Source organism: Heptranchias perlo, chromosome 2, assembly GCF_035084215.1.
Source record: "Heptranchias perlo isolate sHepPer1 chromosome 2, sHepPer1.hap1, whole genome shotgun sequence".
Lineage (NCBI taxonomy): Eukaryota > Metazoa > Chordata > Chondrichthyes > Hexanchiformes > Hexanchidae > Heptranchias > Heptranchias perlo.
Window position 1 is genome coordinate 27187958 of NC_090326.1, and position 15730 is coordinate 27203687.

At 42.6% G+C, this 15730-nt stretch overlaps 1 protein-coding gene and 1 long non-coding RNA gene across 2 annotated transcripts in view; one reads left to right on the plus strand and one right to left on the minus strand.

Annotated features, from left to right (window-relative positions):
• Nucleotides 1-6567: 6567 nt before the first annotated feature.
• The window catches only part of LOC137336112 (uncharacterized), a 36005-nt gene continuing 26842 nt past the window's right edge, over nt 6568-15730 (plus strand). The window contains exon 1 of the long non-coding RNA XR_010966573.1: nt 6568-6778. This is a non-coding gene — a long non-coding RNA (uncharacterized lncRNA). The remainder of the gene's footprint in view (nt 6779-15730) is intronic.
• On the minus strand, nt 6970-10686 carry LOC137336103 (transcription factor SOX-4-like). The gene has a single exon (XM_068001594.1). It carries the CDS (start codon nt 10390-10392, stop codon nt 9253-9255), a length of 1140 nt encoding a protein of 379 aa, XP_067857695.1. The 5' UTR covers nt 10393-10686; the 3' UTR covers nt 6970-9252.

A 15730-nucleotide genomic window follows, 5' to 3' on the forward strand; every position in this document is an offset into this window, starting at 1 on the left:
TACTAACCCTAAACAAGACTACAGATTCTACTAACCCTAAACAAGACTGCAGATTCTACTAACCCTAAACAAGACTGCAGATTCTACTAACCCTAAACAAGACTGCAGATTCTACTAACCCTAAACAAGACTGCAGATTCTAACCCTAAACAAGACTACAGATTCTACTAACCCTAAACAAGACTGCAGATTCTACTAACCCTAAACAAGACTGCAGATTCTAACCCTAAACAAGACTACAGCTTCTACTAACCCTAAACAAGACTGCAGATTCTACTAACCCTAAACAAGACTACAGATTCTACTAACCCTAAACAAGACTGCAGATTCTACTAACCCTAAACAAGACTGCAGATTCTAACCCTAAACAAGACTACAGCTTCTACTAACCCTAAACAAGACTGCAGATTCTACTAACCCTAAACAAGACTACAGATTCTACTAACCCTAAACAAGACTACAGATTCTACTAACCCTAAACAAGACTGCAGATTCTACTAACCCTAAACAAGACTGCAGATTCTACTAACCCTAAACAAGACTGCAGATTCTACTAACCCTAAACAAGACTACAGCTTCTATGAACCCTAAACAAGACTGCAGATTCTACTAACCCTAAACAAGTGGTAGGGGATAGTATAGTCAGGGGGATAGGTACTGTTCACTACAGTTATGACTGGGACTCCTGAAGGCTGTATTGCCTGCCAGGGTTAAGGATATCTCCTTGTGGCTGGAGAAGAACTTGGAGCATGAGTGGGAGGATCCAGTTATCATGTTCCACGTAGGAACCAACGACATAGGTAGAACTAGGAATGAGGTTCTGCTGAGGGAGTTTGAGGAGCGAGGGTCCAAATTAATAAGCAGAAACTCAAAAGGTAATAATTTCTGGATTGCTACCTGAGCCACGTGCAAATTGGCATAGGGTCAAACAGATCAGAGAGTTAAAAGAGTGGTGTGGGAGACAGGGGATTTGATTCATGGGGCACTGGCACCAGTAGTAGGGAAAGGGGCAGCTGTTCCGTTGGGACAGGCTCCACTTAAAACCAGGCTGGGACCAATGTCCTTGTGAATTGAATAACTAGAGTGGTAGATAGGGCTTTAAACTAAAAAGTTGTGGGGGGGGCATTCAGGTAAGGGTAAATTTATAAATCTAAAGACAAAAGTCAAGGGCATACAGCAGTGTCGCGAGTTGGGTAAAGATAAACAGATTGTGTCAGGTAGGGACAGAGAGTTTAATAGTAATAGTGGATCAGTGAATAAGGTCAAATCAGGGAAAAATAGTAAAAAGTTAAAATTAAAGGTGCTTTATCTGAAGGCATGAAGCATTCATAACAAGATAAATGAATTAATGGCACAGATACAGGTAAATGGTTTTGACCTAGTAGCCATTACTGAGGCATGGTTGCATGGTGACCAAGGTTGGGAACTAAATATTCTGGGATACTTGACTTTTCAAAAAGACAGACAAAATGGAAAAGGAGGGGATAGCCCTGATAATGAAGGATGACATAAGGACAGTGGTGAGAAAGGATATTGGCTCAGAAGATCAGGAAGTAGAACAGTATGGGTGGAGATAAGAAATAACGAGGGGCAGAAAACACTGGTGGGAGTAGTTTATAGGCCCCCTAACAGTATTTATACTGTTGGACAGAGTATTAATCAAGAAATAAGAGGAGCTTGTAACAAAGGTAATGCAATAATCGTGGGGGACTTTAATCTTCATATAGAGCGAACAAATCAATTTGGCAAAAGTAGTTTGGAGCACGAGTTCATGGAAAGCATTCAAGACAGTTTCCTAGAACAACACATTGTGGAACCAACCAGGGAACAGGCTATTTTAGATCTTGTCTTGTGTAATGAGACAGGGCTAATTAGTAATCTCATAGTGAAGGATTCTCTGGGGAAGAGTGATCATAATATGATAGAATTTCACAATGAGTTTGACAGTGACATACGTAAGTCCGAAACTAGAGTCTTAAACTTAAACAAAGACAATTACATAGGTATGAGGGGTGAGTTGGCTAAGGTTGATTGGGAAATTTGATTAAAAGATATGATGGTAGATAATTAATGGCAAACATTTAAAGAAATATTTCCTAATTCTCAACAAATATACATTCCATTGAGGAATAAAAACTCCACAGGAAAAGCGATCCATTCGTGGCTAACTAAAGAAGTTCAGGATACTATTAGATTAAAAGAAGAGGCTTATAATGTTGCCAAGAGTAGTAAGCCAGAGGATTGGGGGACTTTCACAAACCTGCAAAGGATGACCAAAAATTTGATGACAAGTGAGAAAATAGAATATGAGAGTAAACTAGCAACAAAAATAAAAACAGATTTTAAGAGCTTCTACAAGTAAAAAGGAAGAGAGTAGCGAAAGTAAATGTGGGTCCCTTAGAGGCTGAGACAGGAGAAAGAATAATCATAGAATCATGGAAAATTTACAGCACAGAAGGAGGCCATTCGGCCCATCGTGTCCATGCCAGCTGCGAAATGAGCCACCAAGCCTAATCCCACTTTCCTGCATTTGGTCCATAGCCCTGCAGGTCACGGCTCTTCGGGTGCACATCCAGGTATTTTTTAAATGAGTTGAGGGTTTCTGCCTCTACCATCCTCTCAGGCAGTGAGTTCCAGACCCCCACCACCCTCTGGGTGAAAAACTTTTTCCTCATTTCTGCTCTAATCCTTCTATCAGTCACTTTAAATCTATGCCACCTGGTTATTGACCCCTCAGCTAAGGGAAACAGGTCCTTCCTATCCACTCTATCTGGGCCCCTCATAATTTTGTACCCCTCAACCTCCTCTGTTCCAAGGAAAACAAACCCAGCCTATCCAATCTGTTATCACAGCTAAAACTCTCCAGTCTTGGAAACATCCTCTTAAATCTCCTCTGCACATAATGGGGAATAAGGAAATGGCAGAGATGTTAAACAAATATTTTGTATCTGTCTTCACAGTAGAGGACACAAAAAAACATACCAGACACTGTGGGGAAGCAAGGGTCTAACAAGAGTGAGGAACTTAAAGTAATTAATAGTAGTAAAGAAAAAGTACTGGAGAAATTAATGAGACTAAAAGCCGACAAATCCCCTGGACCTGATGGCCTACATCCTAAGGTTTTAAAAGAGATGGCTGCAGCGATAGTGGATGCATTGGTTGTGATCTTCCAAAATTCCCTAGATTCCAGAACGGTCCCAGTGGATTGGAAGGTAGTAAATGTAACCCCGCTATTCAAGAAAGGAGGGAGAGAGAAAACCGGGAACTACAGGCCAGTTAGCCTGACATCAGTAGTCGGGAAAATGCTGGAATCCATTATTAAGGATATAGAAACAGGGCACTTAGAAAATCATAATATGATTACGCAGAGTCAACATGGTTTTATGAAAGGGAAATTATCTTTGACAAATTTACTGGAGATTTTTTGAGGATCTAACAAGCAGGGTAGATAAAGGGGAATCAGTGGGTGTAGCATATTTGGATTTTCAAAAGGCATTTGATAAGGTGCCACACAAAAGATTGTTACACAAGATAAGGGGGGGGGGGTAATATATCAGCAAGGAAAGAGGATTGGTTAACGGACAGAAAACAGAGAGTAGAAATAAATGGGTCATTTTCAGGTTGGCAGGCTGTAACTGTTGGGGTGCCGCAAGGATCAGTGTTTGGGCCTCAGCTATTTACAATCTATATTAATGACTTAGTTGAAGGGACCGAGTATAATGTATCCAAGTTTGCTGATGATACAAAGCTAGGTGGGAAAGTAAGCTGTGAGGAGGACACAAAGAATCTGCAAATGGAAATAGACAGGTTGTGTGAATGGGTAAGAAGGTGGCAGATGGAGTATAATGTGGGGAAATGTGAGGTTATTCACTTTGGTAGGAAGAATAGAAAAAGAGAATATTTTTTAAATGGCGAGAAACTATTAAGTGTTGGTGTTCAGAGAGATTTGGGTGTCCTTGTATATGAAACACAGAAAGTTAACATGCAGGTACAGCAAGCAATTAGGAAAGCAAATGCAATGTTGGCCTTTATTGCAAAGGGGTTAGAGAACAAGAGTAAGGAAGTCTTGTTGCAATTGTACAGGGCTTTGGTGAGAGCACACCTGGAGTACTGTGTACAGTTTTAGTCTCCTTACCTAAGGAAGGTGGTGCAATGAAGGTTCACTAGACTGATTCCTGGGATGAGAGGGTTGTCCTATGAGGAGAGATTGAGTAGAATTGGCCCATACTCTCTGGAGTTTGGAAGAATGAGAGGTGATCTCATTGAAACATATAAGATTCTGAGAGGGCTAGACAGGGTAGATGCTGAGAGTCTGTTTCCCCTGGCTGAAGAGTCTAGAACTAAGGGGCATAGTCTCAGGATAAGGGGTCAGCCATTTAGGACTGAGACGAAGAGAAATTTCTTCACTCAGAGGGTTGTGAATTTTTGGAATTCTCTAGGGCTGTGGATGCTCAGACGTTGATTATATTCAAGGCTGAGATCGATAGATTTTTGGACTCTAAGGGAATCAAGGAAAGTGGAGTTGAGGTCAAAGATCAGCCATGATCTTATTGAATGGTGAAGCAGGCTCGAGGGGCCGTATGGCCTGCTCTTGCTCCTATTTCTTATATTCTTAAGACTGCAGCTTCTACTAACCCTAAACAAGACGACAGCTTCTGCTAATACTAACACTAAATAAGGTCTGCACTGATAAACCTATCCATGAAACATGGCGTAATAACAAAACTAGCTTCTGCCAATTCGAAAAGAAACTACACTTTTCCCAAACTCTTTCCATTAAACAATGTTGCGGGAAGTTTGACTGTTTTGATTGTACCCCTAATCTCACTGAAGTATTCTAAGTCTCATTTTTTTTTTAAAAAGAGTGTATCTAATCCTTGGGCTCCAATGTGGTGTATTGTTAGAATTTTGTATTTTTTCTACGACGTGTGTCTTTAAAGTGCATAAAATGAAAACATTGCGCCGCACACGACTCCAGATAAAGCAGGCAAACGGCGATTTTAGCATCTGACATTTAGGAATGTTTTTGTATGGAGGTTGAGTTCACCTTGTTTAACAATCAGGCCATTTATTTCGAGTTTGCCAACATTCTGAGATTCTCATTCCTTAACCCCCTGCACAAAACAGGCCTGCGGTTTCTGCTACGTCCGACGTATCTAAATAAGGTTGGCATTTCTGCTACTCTTACCCTTGAGAAGGCTGCAGTTTTCTGCTAACCTCCTCCTTAATAGGAAGGTTGACTGCGAAACAACAGTCGTGACAATACGTTACTGTGTTTATATTTTTTTTAAATGTCCTTATTCTTTGGCTAAATCTCTGGCGTGGACGGTGTCACTGATTTACAGGCTTTTTGTGACTTAACATTGTAAAGCAACACACCCCTTATAATTCCAGTCTCTTTATCCACGCAATTCATCTGAGGGCAACCGAGGACACAGCCCCAGCATCGCCATCTTTTACTTACTAACGGGTACAATGACTTAAAAGGCTATTCGTATTTTTATTTCCCTTCCTAATAATTTATGCTTCCACGAATGTTATTTCAGTTAAAGTGTTCTTCCAATTTTTTTCCCGATCCCTTTGAAACCTCCCAAGTCCTGTAAAAGGGAGGAAGGGGCTGATCTATCAAAAAGCTTATTTCACAAATTCAAATGGAGCCAATACGACCATTTTGAGCTGATCCATACACTGCGCCAGTCTCAGCGATACTGACCAGTTGTCTCTGTGATTTGACCTATAATTGCACCACATACCTTTTTAGGTCAAAACATCTCTTTATCAAAACGTAACATCTCTGTAACAATATCTGTTTTTTTCTCTCACGGCTGTAGTTTATATGTTGCTAAAACTTTTATTGCAATAATCTTGGAGTGGCGGCGTGTTTCCTAAATATATTTTGAATGCATAGGAGTCGAAAATGGATACTGCCCGCCTTTGCTGTGGCCAAAGCAGGAATAATGTGTCTGTTCCGCTTGTCTCCACGGTACCCCTCCCCCTCTCATACCATTAATTCCCCCCGCCCCCGCTGCTTGCTGTGGATAGAATGGTTTCGCTCAAAGGGTTTTAACATTCGTGTAAAAGACCCCCTAACACCCAATTGTTAAGGGATGTGCAGACTCTTTGTAATGGATTATGTGGGAGGAGGAGAGGAGTTGGTTTTGCCTGTTGTGTGAGGGGACGGGGGAGGGTTTATAAAAACTCAGATTGAGTTGGTTCAAATAGGTTTAAGATGTTGCGATCATCAACAACTGTTAATTCATGTTTGCCAACGATCATTTTTTTAATATAAAAAAACATTTGCAAAGCAAAATACTTGGCTGGCCAGCAAAAGAATATGAGTATAAAAAGGGCCTGCTGTTAAAATGCTAAAACAGTTATTTGTGTTCGCTTTAACATGCTACAGTCCACAGAAAACCTTCCGGCCTCCGTGTTCCTAACTATATTGTGCAGCTTTGTGAATAGTCCTATATCCAGTTGCAGTGCACAGACCACACGTTGTTCAGACTGCATTACCTCTTTCTGGTCCAGACTATACAATCTCCCCTCCCCCACCCCACCTCCTCTTCCCGTCTAATCGCGGACTTCCTGGGAAAATCAGGCAGCATTCATACTGAAATGAGTATTTAAATTACAGGATTTGAAAATCTCCGGATGGGAAACTAACCCCGAATGTCGCCAACTGAACTCCCGTTTTGAATCTTTTAACTGCTTGGCTTCACGTCTGTTTCGAGAGAAAAGGGAGAATTGCATTTGGACTCGGAAACGGAAGGCAGATTATGTGAGTGAGACGTGGCGGGCACTTTTTTAAAAAAAACAAAAGTCTTTCCTGAAAGATTGTTTATAAGCCCACGTTTTGAATCTTTCTGATGGAACGTCTCCTGGTTAAGAACCCAGCTTTGATTTTAGCTTATCCCATTTCAAACGACCCTTCTCTATGCCACAAGAGTTAAAGACACCACTCAGACAACATAGAGAGATGCGTGGCTTGTTTATTTCGAAATTGACAAGAATAACGTGAAAATTAACATTTTTACTGACTAAAAAAAGTCCCCCTCACACACATAAACATAGACAGTGCTTCTGCTTTGGGTTCTTGGAACCATTTTTTTTGCTAGCACGGTAATTCTTAGTGTTTGGAATGATTTTCGAATGGTTTTTAATCACGTTTGGTACGTGTACACGTTGAGTGTACGTAAACGGTTTTTTTTAGCAGATTGGCGCTTTTTCTCCTTCCCCGGTTCTCCTTTGCAGTAAAACAGGGAGTCAGTGGTTAGGGTTCAGTTCCAGCTGATTTTATTTCCTTCTCGCTCTCAAAAAAAAACTATTTACAAGAGTATATCAACAATCTGACAGGCAGTGACTTGACACGATTAGCTGGCATGACTTCTTTTTTTAAAAAGTTGTGTTGAGGCATGATCATCTGACAGACTATACACAGCATATTGCACAGGATGGATGAAAATAAAAAATAAGGTTAAAATAAAAGATTCTTTTTAAAAAAAACTAACAATCGGACAGCTACCAAGATTTTTGTTTTCGTGGTTGCTGCCTTAGTGCCTGTCACGGTAGTTCTGGACACATACAAGTAACACACAGTTTTGTGGTTTATATAATACAGATTTAAATGTACAAAGGTTCTTCTCGCCCAACCCCCTCCCCCCATCAAAAAAACCACAACAGCTAAACCTGATTTCGGAATTATATATGCTAGCTTCATGCCAAAGACACTAAAACAATATATTTAGCCGACAAGTTATAAGAATTAATAATAGTTATTATTACAGAATGAGAAACGCAGCATAGTAGTGTCGCGAACTCAAATCAGTATTCGAATCCAGTGGTTGAGCGCCATTTAAGGAGCGCCACATAAATGGTGTGAAGGCGCAGCATCCCTTTTCTTTGCGTTGGTGCTCAAATTCAGAAGGATCGAAATAATTACAAAATCCCGGTTCGCCTACTCCCTGACTTATATTTCCCTAATATTTATATATACGTGGAAGATGACTGCATCCAATAGCAATTTTAAAGGAAGCTTTAACAGTCATCTGTTTCTGGGTAAAAGTGTCGAAATGGTTTTCCATTTTTAAATACTACCAAATAGACATAAGAGGCTACAGTGAACAGGAAGGGACGTTGTGGGTTTTGACATCTGTTTAAATACAGCCCCGAAACCAACGTAAAGGTAACTGCAACCTTAAATTACAAAGCCTGCAGATTGAAGTGTGTAAACATGTGGAATAAAAAAAGAGGCAACGCTGTGACATCCGCCTCTTTGTTCATTATCAGGAAATCCAAACAGCGATAAACACCGATTAACACCCCCTTTATATTTTTTACAAAAATACACTGAGAAAATAATCAAACGTCTCATCTTTCTTCTCTTTTTTTAAAAGTGTCAAAGTCTACATTTAAATATAAAATTAAAAGTTTAACTCTAGCCCTTCGGTGAAGGAGATAAAACGGTGCAGGTAATTAACAGGCCTACGAAAAAAATGTCAAAATGTTTGGCCAGTATAAATACATCCATATAAAATGGTATCTGATTACATTTACAAGGGAAACAAAACAATACGAGGATGAAACATCGGTGACAAGAAGTTCATGTTTGTTGTAAAATTTGTGGAACATGGAACTTTTGAGGAATTTTGGTCCAGAAAACACAGTCCAGCACAGATTTGAGTTGCGTTAGTGATAAGGGGGAAAAGAGCTGGTGACTTGGTAGGAATCATACAGAGCGCCATCTATCTGGTTGACTCGCCCTAAAACTACTAACTGTTCAAGTCTGTACAGAATCTGAAAAGATACAGTACAACATGCTATGAACCCAGCGAAATACAGTAATCCAACGCCACCATTCTTCTCATGAAACACTCTCTTCGCGTGTAGATCTCACGACTTCACGCGTGTGTGTATGTCTGTACCAATATAATTTGATTTGGCGATTTCATTTCATTCCACGGCTTTAAACGTCCTGTCTTAATGCGAAGCCCGCGTTCTCTCCGTACGTGCAAATCAATTTCAGGTTTTCCTTTCCAGTCCAGGCTTGAGACTGGGCATTTTATTTTCAATGGAATCTCAGTCGCTCCTAAAACACGTCGGCATATTTGTTTTTTTTGTGCTGAAGACTTGCGATCAGACATTAGGATCACGCAATTTTACAGCACTTGGATCACAATTATTTTAATTCACGATCCCTTTTTTTTCCCCTCCAAGATAAAACAGCAACAGTCCGCTTTTTTCACTTGTCGCTTTTTAATACGTGAACACTAGGTTTGAAATACTTGACTCCAGCCAGTCCCCTGAAATCATTTCGCTCACCTCTGGCGTGCAGTAATCTGGGAACTCAAAGTGAGACGCGGACTCCTGTTCCAAATTAAACTCTAGATCTCTGTCCAGGGACGAACTCAAGTTGCCCAGCGTCATGCTCTCGAAAGTGGGGCTGGAACTAAGGTCCATGAGGTCGTCCTCAAACTCTTCGTCGGAAGACGAGGCCAGAGACGAAGAAGAACAGGAGTGGGACGTTGAGGGGGTCGGTGAGATCGATCGCAAATTGCCAGGGTGTTTGCGTTGATCTACAGGCGAATCTGGGACCCTCGCCCCTGTCCCGCCTGCCAGATCTTCATAAAAGCTGACCGGGTCGCTGGGCTCGGCTGAAGAACTGAGGGTCGGGCTGGCTGGCACGGCGGCTGGAGAGGTAGTGCCCTGGCCCCCGAACGACCGCCTCTCTTTCAGTTTCTTATCTACAAGGTGCTTGGAAGCGGGGCTCGTCCGCGCTTTGTAAATCGAGTGTTGGTTTGTAGTGTTTGTGTTAGAAGTAGTGGTGCCTGACTGCGGATGCTGGTGAATGATCGGAGACTTGGTGAGCGTACCCAAGATGATCTTGTGCGTTTTGCTGGGTTTGCTAATGCTACTATTGCTGCTACTGCTCTTTTTAGCCGAGGATTTAGTGTTGATCTTCTCGCTTTTCTCTCCGGGTTTGCTGCTTGCACTTTTTGCCTTCTTTCTCGGTCTGTACTTATAATCTGGATAGTCCGCCATGTGCTTCAGTCGCAATCTTTCGGCTTCACGGATAAAAGGGATCTTATCACTGTCTTTCAGTAACTTCCAGCGCTTCCCCAAACGCTTCGAGATCTCGGCGTTATGCATGTCCGGCGACTGCTCCATGATCTTCCTCCTCTCGATCTGCGACCACACCATAAATGCGTTCATGGGTCTCTTGATGTGCCCACTGGCGGTCTTGCACCAGCTCGGCTGGTCCGTTTTCTCCCCATCCGATGCCACGGAGTCCGCCGCGGGTGAACAAGCTATGCCCAGATCGGAAGCGCCGGAGTCGGTAGACTCTCCGGCTAGCACCGCTTCCGTGTTCTCTGCGTTGTTCGTTTGCTGCACCATGCTTTTTTTTAAAATATATTTTTTTGCTCTATGGGTTCTGAGGGAAAAAAAAGGCTTTTTATACTGTAACAGTTTGGTTAGCTTGTACTTTTTTCCTGTTATTACAGAAGCTGCTATGCTTTAAAAGAGCTGCTCCTCAAGTTCGCAGAAAAGAACCTATTCTCTTATATAAAATGTGTATATACTTTGGCACAACCTTCCCCCTCTGACCATGCGGGAAGACTGTGTTATATAAAAAACTTGTGTCTGCTGCTTAAACCAGACGCGAACTCGCTTCGCCTTCTTATCCAGTCCCAGCCATTGTGACGTCGAGTTAAAGGTGTCCCTGCCCCAGCCAATCAGAGAGCGCCGTTCGCCCAGACCGCGTCTGTTTCCAACGCTTCCAGCGCCCTGCCCCGCCCCCCGCGCCACCCGATTGGCTGCCGGCCGCGCGGCGCGTGCAATGAGAAGCGCCGTGGCTGACCTCATTCGAGTTTACACTACCAACTTAAAGGGGGCATGGCTGCAAATGCACTTCCCCCCCCCCCCTCCTCCCCTCCCCTCCCCTCCCTTCCCCCCTCTCTCTCCACTTTCTCCCCTCTGGCATTAAATTAAAGCTGCATTATGCCTTTTTCCTCTCCCCCCCCCCCTCTCCCTCCCTCCCCAAACTGGCATTTGTCCGTCCCACTGACTCAGACACGAATCTCCAGGCAGCTGGATCTTTTCTTGTGCTGTCTCTTACACACACTGTTCTCTATCTCTCTCTTTCACACACACACACACACCCTAGCAGCTAGTCGACTAATGTTAAGTTTCGCGAAATTGACACAAAACTGGCTAAATTGATATGCTGCAGTTTCACGCGAGCGAATACCAGGCAAAACACTACTGAGGAGTTTTGCCTTTATCGCCTGTGTGTATGTCTATCTCTTTGATATAAAAACAGACTGCGAGAGCTCGTCTCTACGTTCTTTTACAATATTAATTCTAGCAATTCAATAAAACGTTATATGACCTAGACAAATGAAACATGCTAAACGCGTTGGATCAGATACTTGTAGGTTTTTCTACCCGTGCTGGAGAAGTGAATAAACGCTTGCAGTAACATAAGAAGCACATTAAGTGGGCTGGGCATGGTAAAAGAGGCGCGTCAAATACATTCGGGTGACGACCACCTTTTACCGTATTGACAGTTGTAGGGTGGAAAGCAAGGTGCTCAATGTGCAAATAGGTTCGGTTAAACCAAAAGACGAACGGTGTCATGGGAATAGTACAATAGTGGACATAAACAGAATGTTTTTATAGCAACATCTGGAGATAATAGTTGTGCCGATTTTCTTCTCCGTAGAATACACCATCACGATTTAATCCCATTGGTAGATTGGAATTAATATCTGTCATAAACGATAAACTAATCAGTATATATTCGGATTCAGATCCAAACAAAATGCACTATGCACATATTAACTTTTCTTAGAAAAGTTACTGACATACATATGATCAGCTAAACAAGGTTTCAACCTATTTGTATGTTTAAACATAAAAAAATTAGAAGCGAGAAAGTGATAGATGTGGACTCGACACATATCTCTGAATTATTCAGTAGCGCTGGCTCCAACTGTTAATTGAGACGCTGGGTGGCGGTACTGCGCCTATATACTCAGCACGCGGCTGCGAGTACTTTTGAGCCCCGCTTCAGTTGGGGGAGGGGAAATAAAGTGAGCGAGAGATCCTTTTTTTGGCATATGGTGAAATCCAAAAGACAAAAAAAAATGACTTCCACTGGATTTTTCCAACTCCATAAAAATATTTTTACAACCCGTCCCCTCTCCTTTCACGTTCATGATGGAATACAATTGATGTTGTGATGGAAGTTCCTGTGTTATAGTTACATTTTACCAGGCCGGCGTTGTTTGCTGTATCGTCCTTCTTGCAAAGGGTGAGAACGGGACATGTGTATGTAGCTAGGTGGGCTAGGTACGACGATTTAGAAAACTCGACACATAGGAGGGTTGTAGGTAATACAATTTTCCAGTATTTTGCGAAAAAGCAAAGCTACTAATCCAAACATCACCCCTTCAACAAGACGTTGATTCTTGCTAATCCCAATCTTAACCTTAAAACAAGGTGGTCCTTTCTGCCAACCTTAGGCTGTGGTGGAAAACATGTTGGTGCTACGATCAAGTGGGTCCAATGATCCGTACAGTCAAATACAGCACTGCTGAAATATAACAGGTGTACTGGGTTCAGCGTTCATTCTGAAATGGAAGGGGTGTGTGAGAAAAAGAGATGATCTGATCTGAGCTGACCCACGTTGATACGTTTTATATTGTGTATAAACTGATATATTCGCGATATATTTATTATTCAGAGTCTCTAATTTATACGTTTCACTAAAATGTGCCTCGTAACTGTTAGAACATGTTGAATGGTATCTAAAATAGAAGCAGAAAATGCTGGAAGCACTCAGATCAGACAGCATCTGCGGAAAGGAAGGTGGGGCTAACGTCTCAGGTCTTACGACCCATCGTCAGAACCCCGCATATCGAAAAGAAAAGCAAAACTTTTAAGGCTTTTGTTGAATGGCGGGAAAAGTGATTGGCAACACGCAGTCTGCTATAGTGTGCACATTAATCACAGGCGCGTAGTTCACAGGGTGATGCAGAAGGTGCCCAACGTGGGAGACCGATATTGGCTCCGAAAATATTAGCGCGGTTGTCGGAGATTAGGATGAATACTTATGAAGATTGGAGTGCATTCCACCTCTGATCAGTCTTATTCTCTTCATCTCTTATATTTAATTATTACCCTTAAAGGTTATAGCAGAGAACATTGCGGCGGAGGAGTACTAGAGTATGATTACTCTGCCATCACAACTGTGATTATAAAGAGCTGGAATAAAAGAAAAAGACTTGCATTTATATAGACCATTCAAGACCTCAGGACGTCCCAAAGCCCTTTACAGTCAATGAAGAACTTTTGAAGTGTAGTCACTTGTAATGTAGGAAACGCAGCAGCCAATTTGGGCACAGCAAGGTCCCATAAACAGCAATGACCAGATAACCTGGTTTTAGTGATACTGATTGAGGGAAAAATATTGGCCAGGACGTCAGCTATAACTCACCTCCTCCTCTTCGAAGTCGTGCCATGGGATCTTTTACATCCACCCCAGGGGGCAGGCAGGGCCTCGGCTTAACCTCTCATGGGAAAGACTGCACCTCCGACAGTGGATCACTCCCCCAATACGGCATTGGAGTGTCTGGAGTGGGACACGGCACGAAGTCCCACCAGGGTCACAACCGGTGGTATCAAGAACTATTGGAAGTCTCCATCAAATTTAGGGACCCTGTCCAGGTATTTATAGAATGTTGCAGCACAGAAATTGACTATTCCGCCCACTAACTCTGTCAGTTTTTTTCACCACCACCACCTGAGAATCTAGCCCAATCCCATTTTCCTGCTCGCATTCCATGCCATTTAATAACTTTCCTCTTTTTTTAAAAAAAAACCAAGTTTGTGGCAAAAGAAATCCACATTCAAATCACTGCGTAAATATATTTTTAAAACCTCCCCTTTAATCAGGGGACGATTCTTACCCTAGATGAAATACGTTTCAGAATCCAAAATGAATCCTTTTCGCCACTTTGCTGCGAGCCAACTTGTCTCCACCCTCCCCCACCTCCAACAATCTACCCCAGCTGCAGCTGACCAAATTCAAGCAGGTGATCTCTTTGTAAAATCCAGGGCAACCACACTGCTCTGGACCACACACATCTGTAACTGTATACCCAGTGGATTTAAAAAAATGAACCTTATTTAGGGAATTTCTACCCGCAGGCAAACAATTCGATTACTAAAATCTACCAATTGCAATAATATATAGTTTTTTTTTACGTACTGACGTTTGTCAACGGGAAATTGTGTTACTGAAAACTGATCAAGGTTCAATCGGCCATGAAAGTACAGGTAGAAAGGGGCGCGTTAGTTCAAACCCCTAAAACACCAGCAGAATTTGCCTCAGGCAGTATTAGACACCCAAAAAAAGGATGAACGGACTCCTGATAAATGCGATAAAGGAGGTAACGGCGAACTTCAAATTAGCGAAAGACCTTAAAAATAGCTGAGACTGGAGCTTTTTTTCTTGGAGGCTCACTCAGCGAAATCCCCCTCCCCCACCTCTCCGGAGAATGCTGATCAGCAGTGACCTCCCCATAGATAGACAGGGCAATGACCTCCAACCAATATGACAATTAGCAGGCAAGGACCACCCCTCCCCCTGACCCGACCGAACCCCAGAGACCACGAACAAATTGATTCAACCCTTAAACTCGCATCGCTTCCAGCAAAGACACAGCTATGCCAAGAAACCTTAATGCATTAACGTGCTGCTCCGGCAAGCTAGGGTAATGAAACTGCAACTCATGTTACATGTATGAATGTAAACTCTGGAAAATTAAATTTAATAAAAAAAGTCTAATAAAAAAGTTGTAGTACAGCTCGGGGCTAACTTAAAAAAAACGTTAAAAGCACCTGTTTTTCCCATTATGAAATGGCAAGATATTAAACAAATGTCAAGCAGTCAAAAAACAAGCTATTACAGCGTAGGTGGATCAGAAGATGTCTGCACTGGAACAGTTTAGAGTAAAAGACATGGCGAGCTCGGGACAGTTATCAGATTAATCCCTGCAAGGAGGTAGTGCAAATCAGAACAGAGTCTAGTTAGTTAGATAGTCTTATTTAGTCACTTGCTGTTGATTTTTTTGTCGCGTTTTTATGGTTATCAAATATGCCTCTGATAAAGTTAATGTTGCGTCGTTTTGAGGTAAATGTCACATGCAGACGCGCATAATTGTACTTTATAGCGACGTCTGTTTATGGTGTATTACTTAAGGGGGGGGGGGGAATTCTAAGGGAAATTGAACCAGTCGTTTTATAAACGCGTGCCGATTTCCTAATGCGGGAAACAAGTAACTCGTGGGTTTAAGATGCGCGCAGAACAGATGTTGCTTTTTTTTTTGATTGTTGTTCAAATTCAGCCCCTAAAACCAATTTATGGTGCCTTCTTCAAATTACAAAAGGCTGGTGGGGAAGCGGGCGCCTTGGCACACAATGACAACCTTTCTCGCTGTTGCCGAGCGCTCCTGTGTTTAGCTGTTGCTGTGTGTGTGTGTGTGAGAGAGAGAAAGGCGCTGGAGAAGCGGCTGAGCGGCAGCTGACACGCGAGGCATGTCAATCAAAGGGGCACGTGCGGTGCGGGAGGCGACAGGTGCGGAGCGCGCGGGGCGGGGCCAACAGGTAACCTGCTGCACGTGCCAGCGGCAGGCTGAGGAGCCAGTCGGCGGCCAACTCAGGTAAGCAA

What these genes read in the sequence shown, in the direction of transcription:
- LOC137336103 (XM_068001594.1), bottom strand. Translation starts at nt 10,392, where the DNA reads ATGGTGCAGCAAACGAACAACGCAGAGAACACGGAAGCGGTGCTAGCC.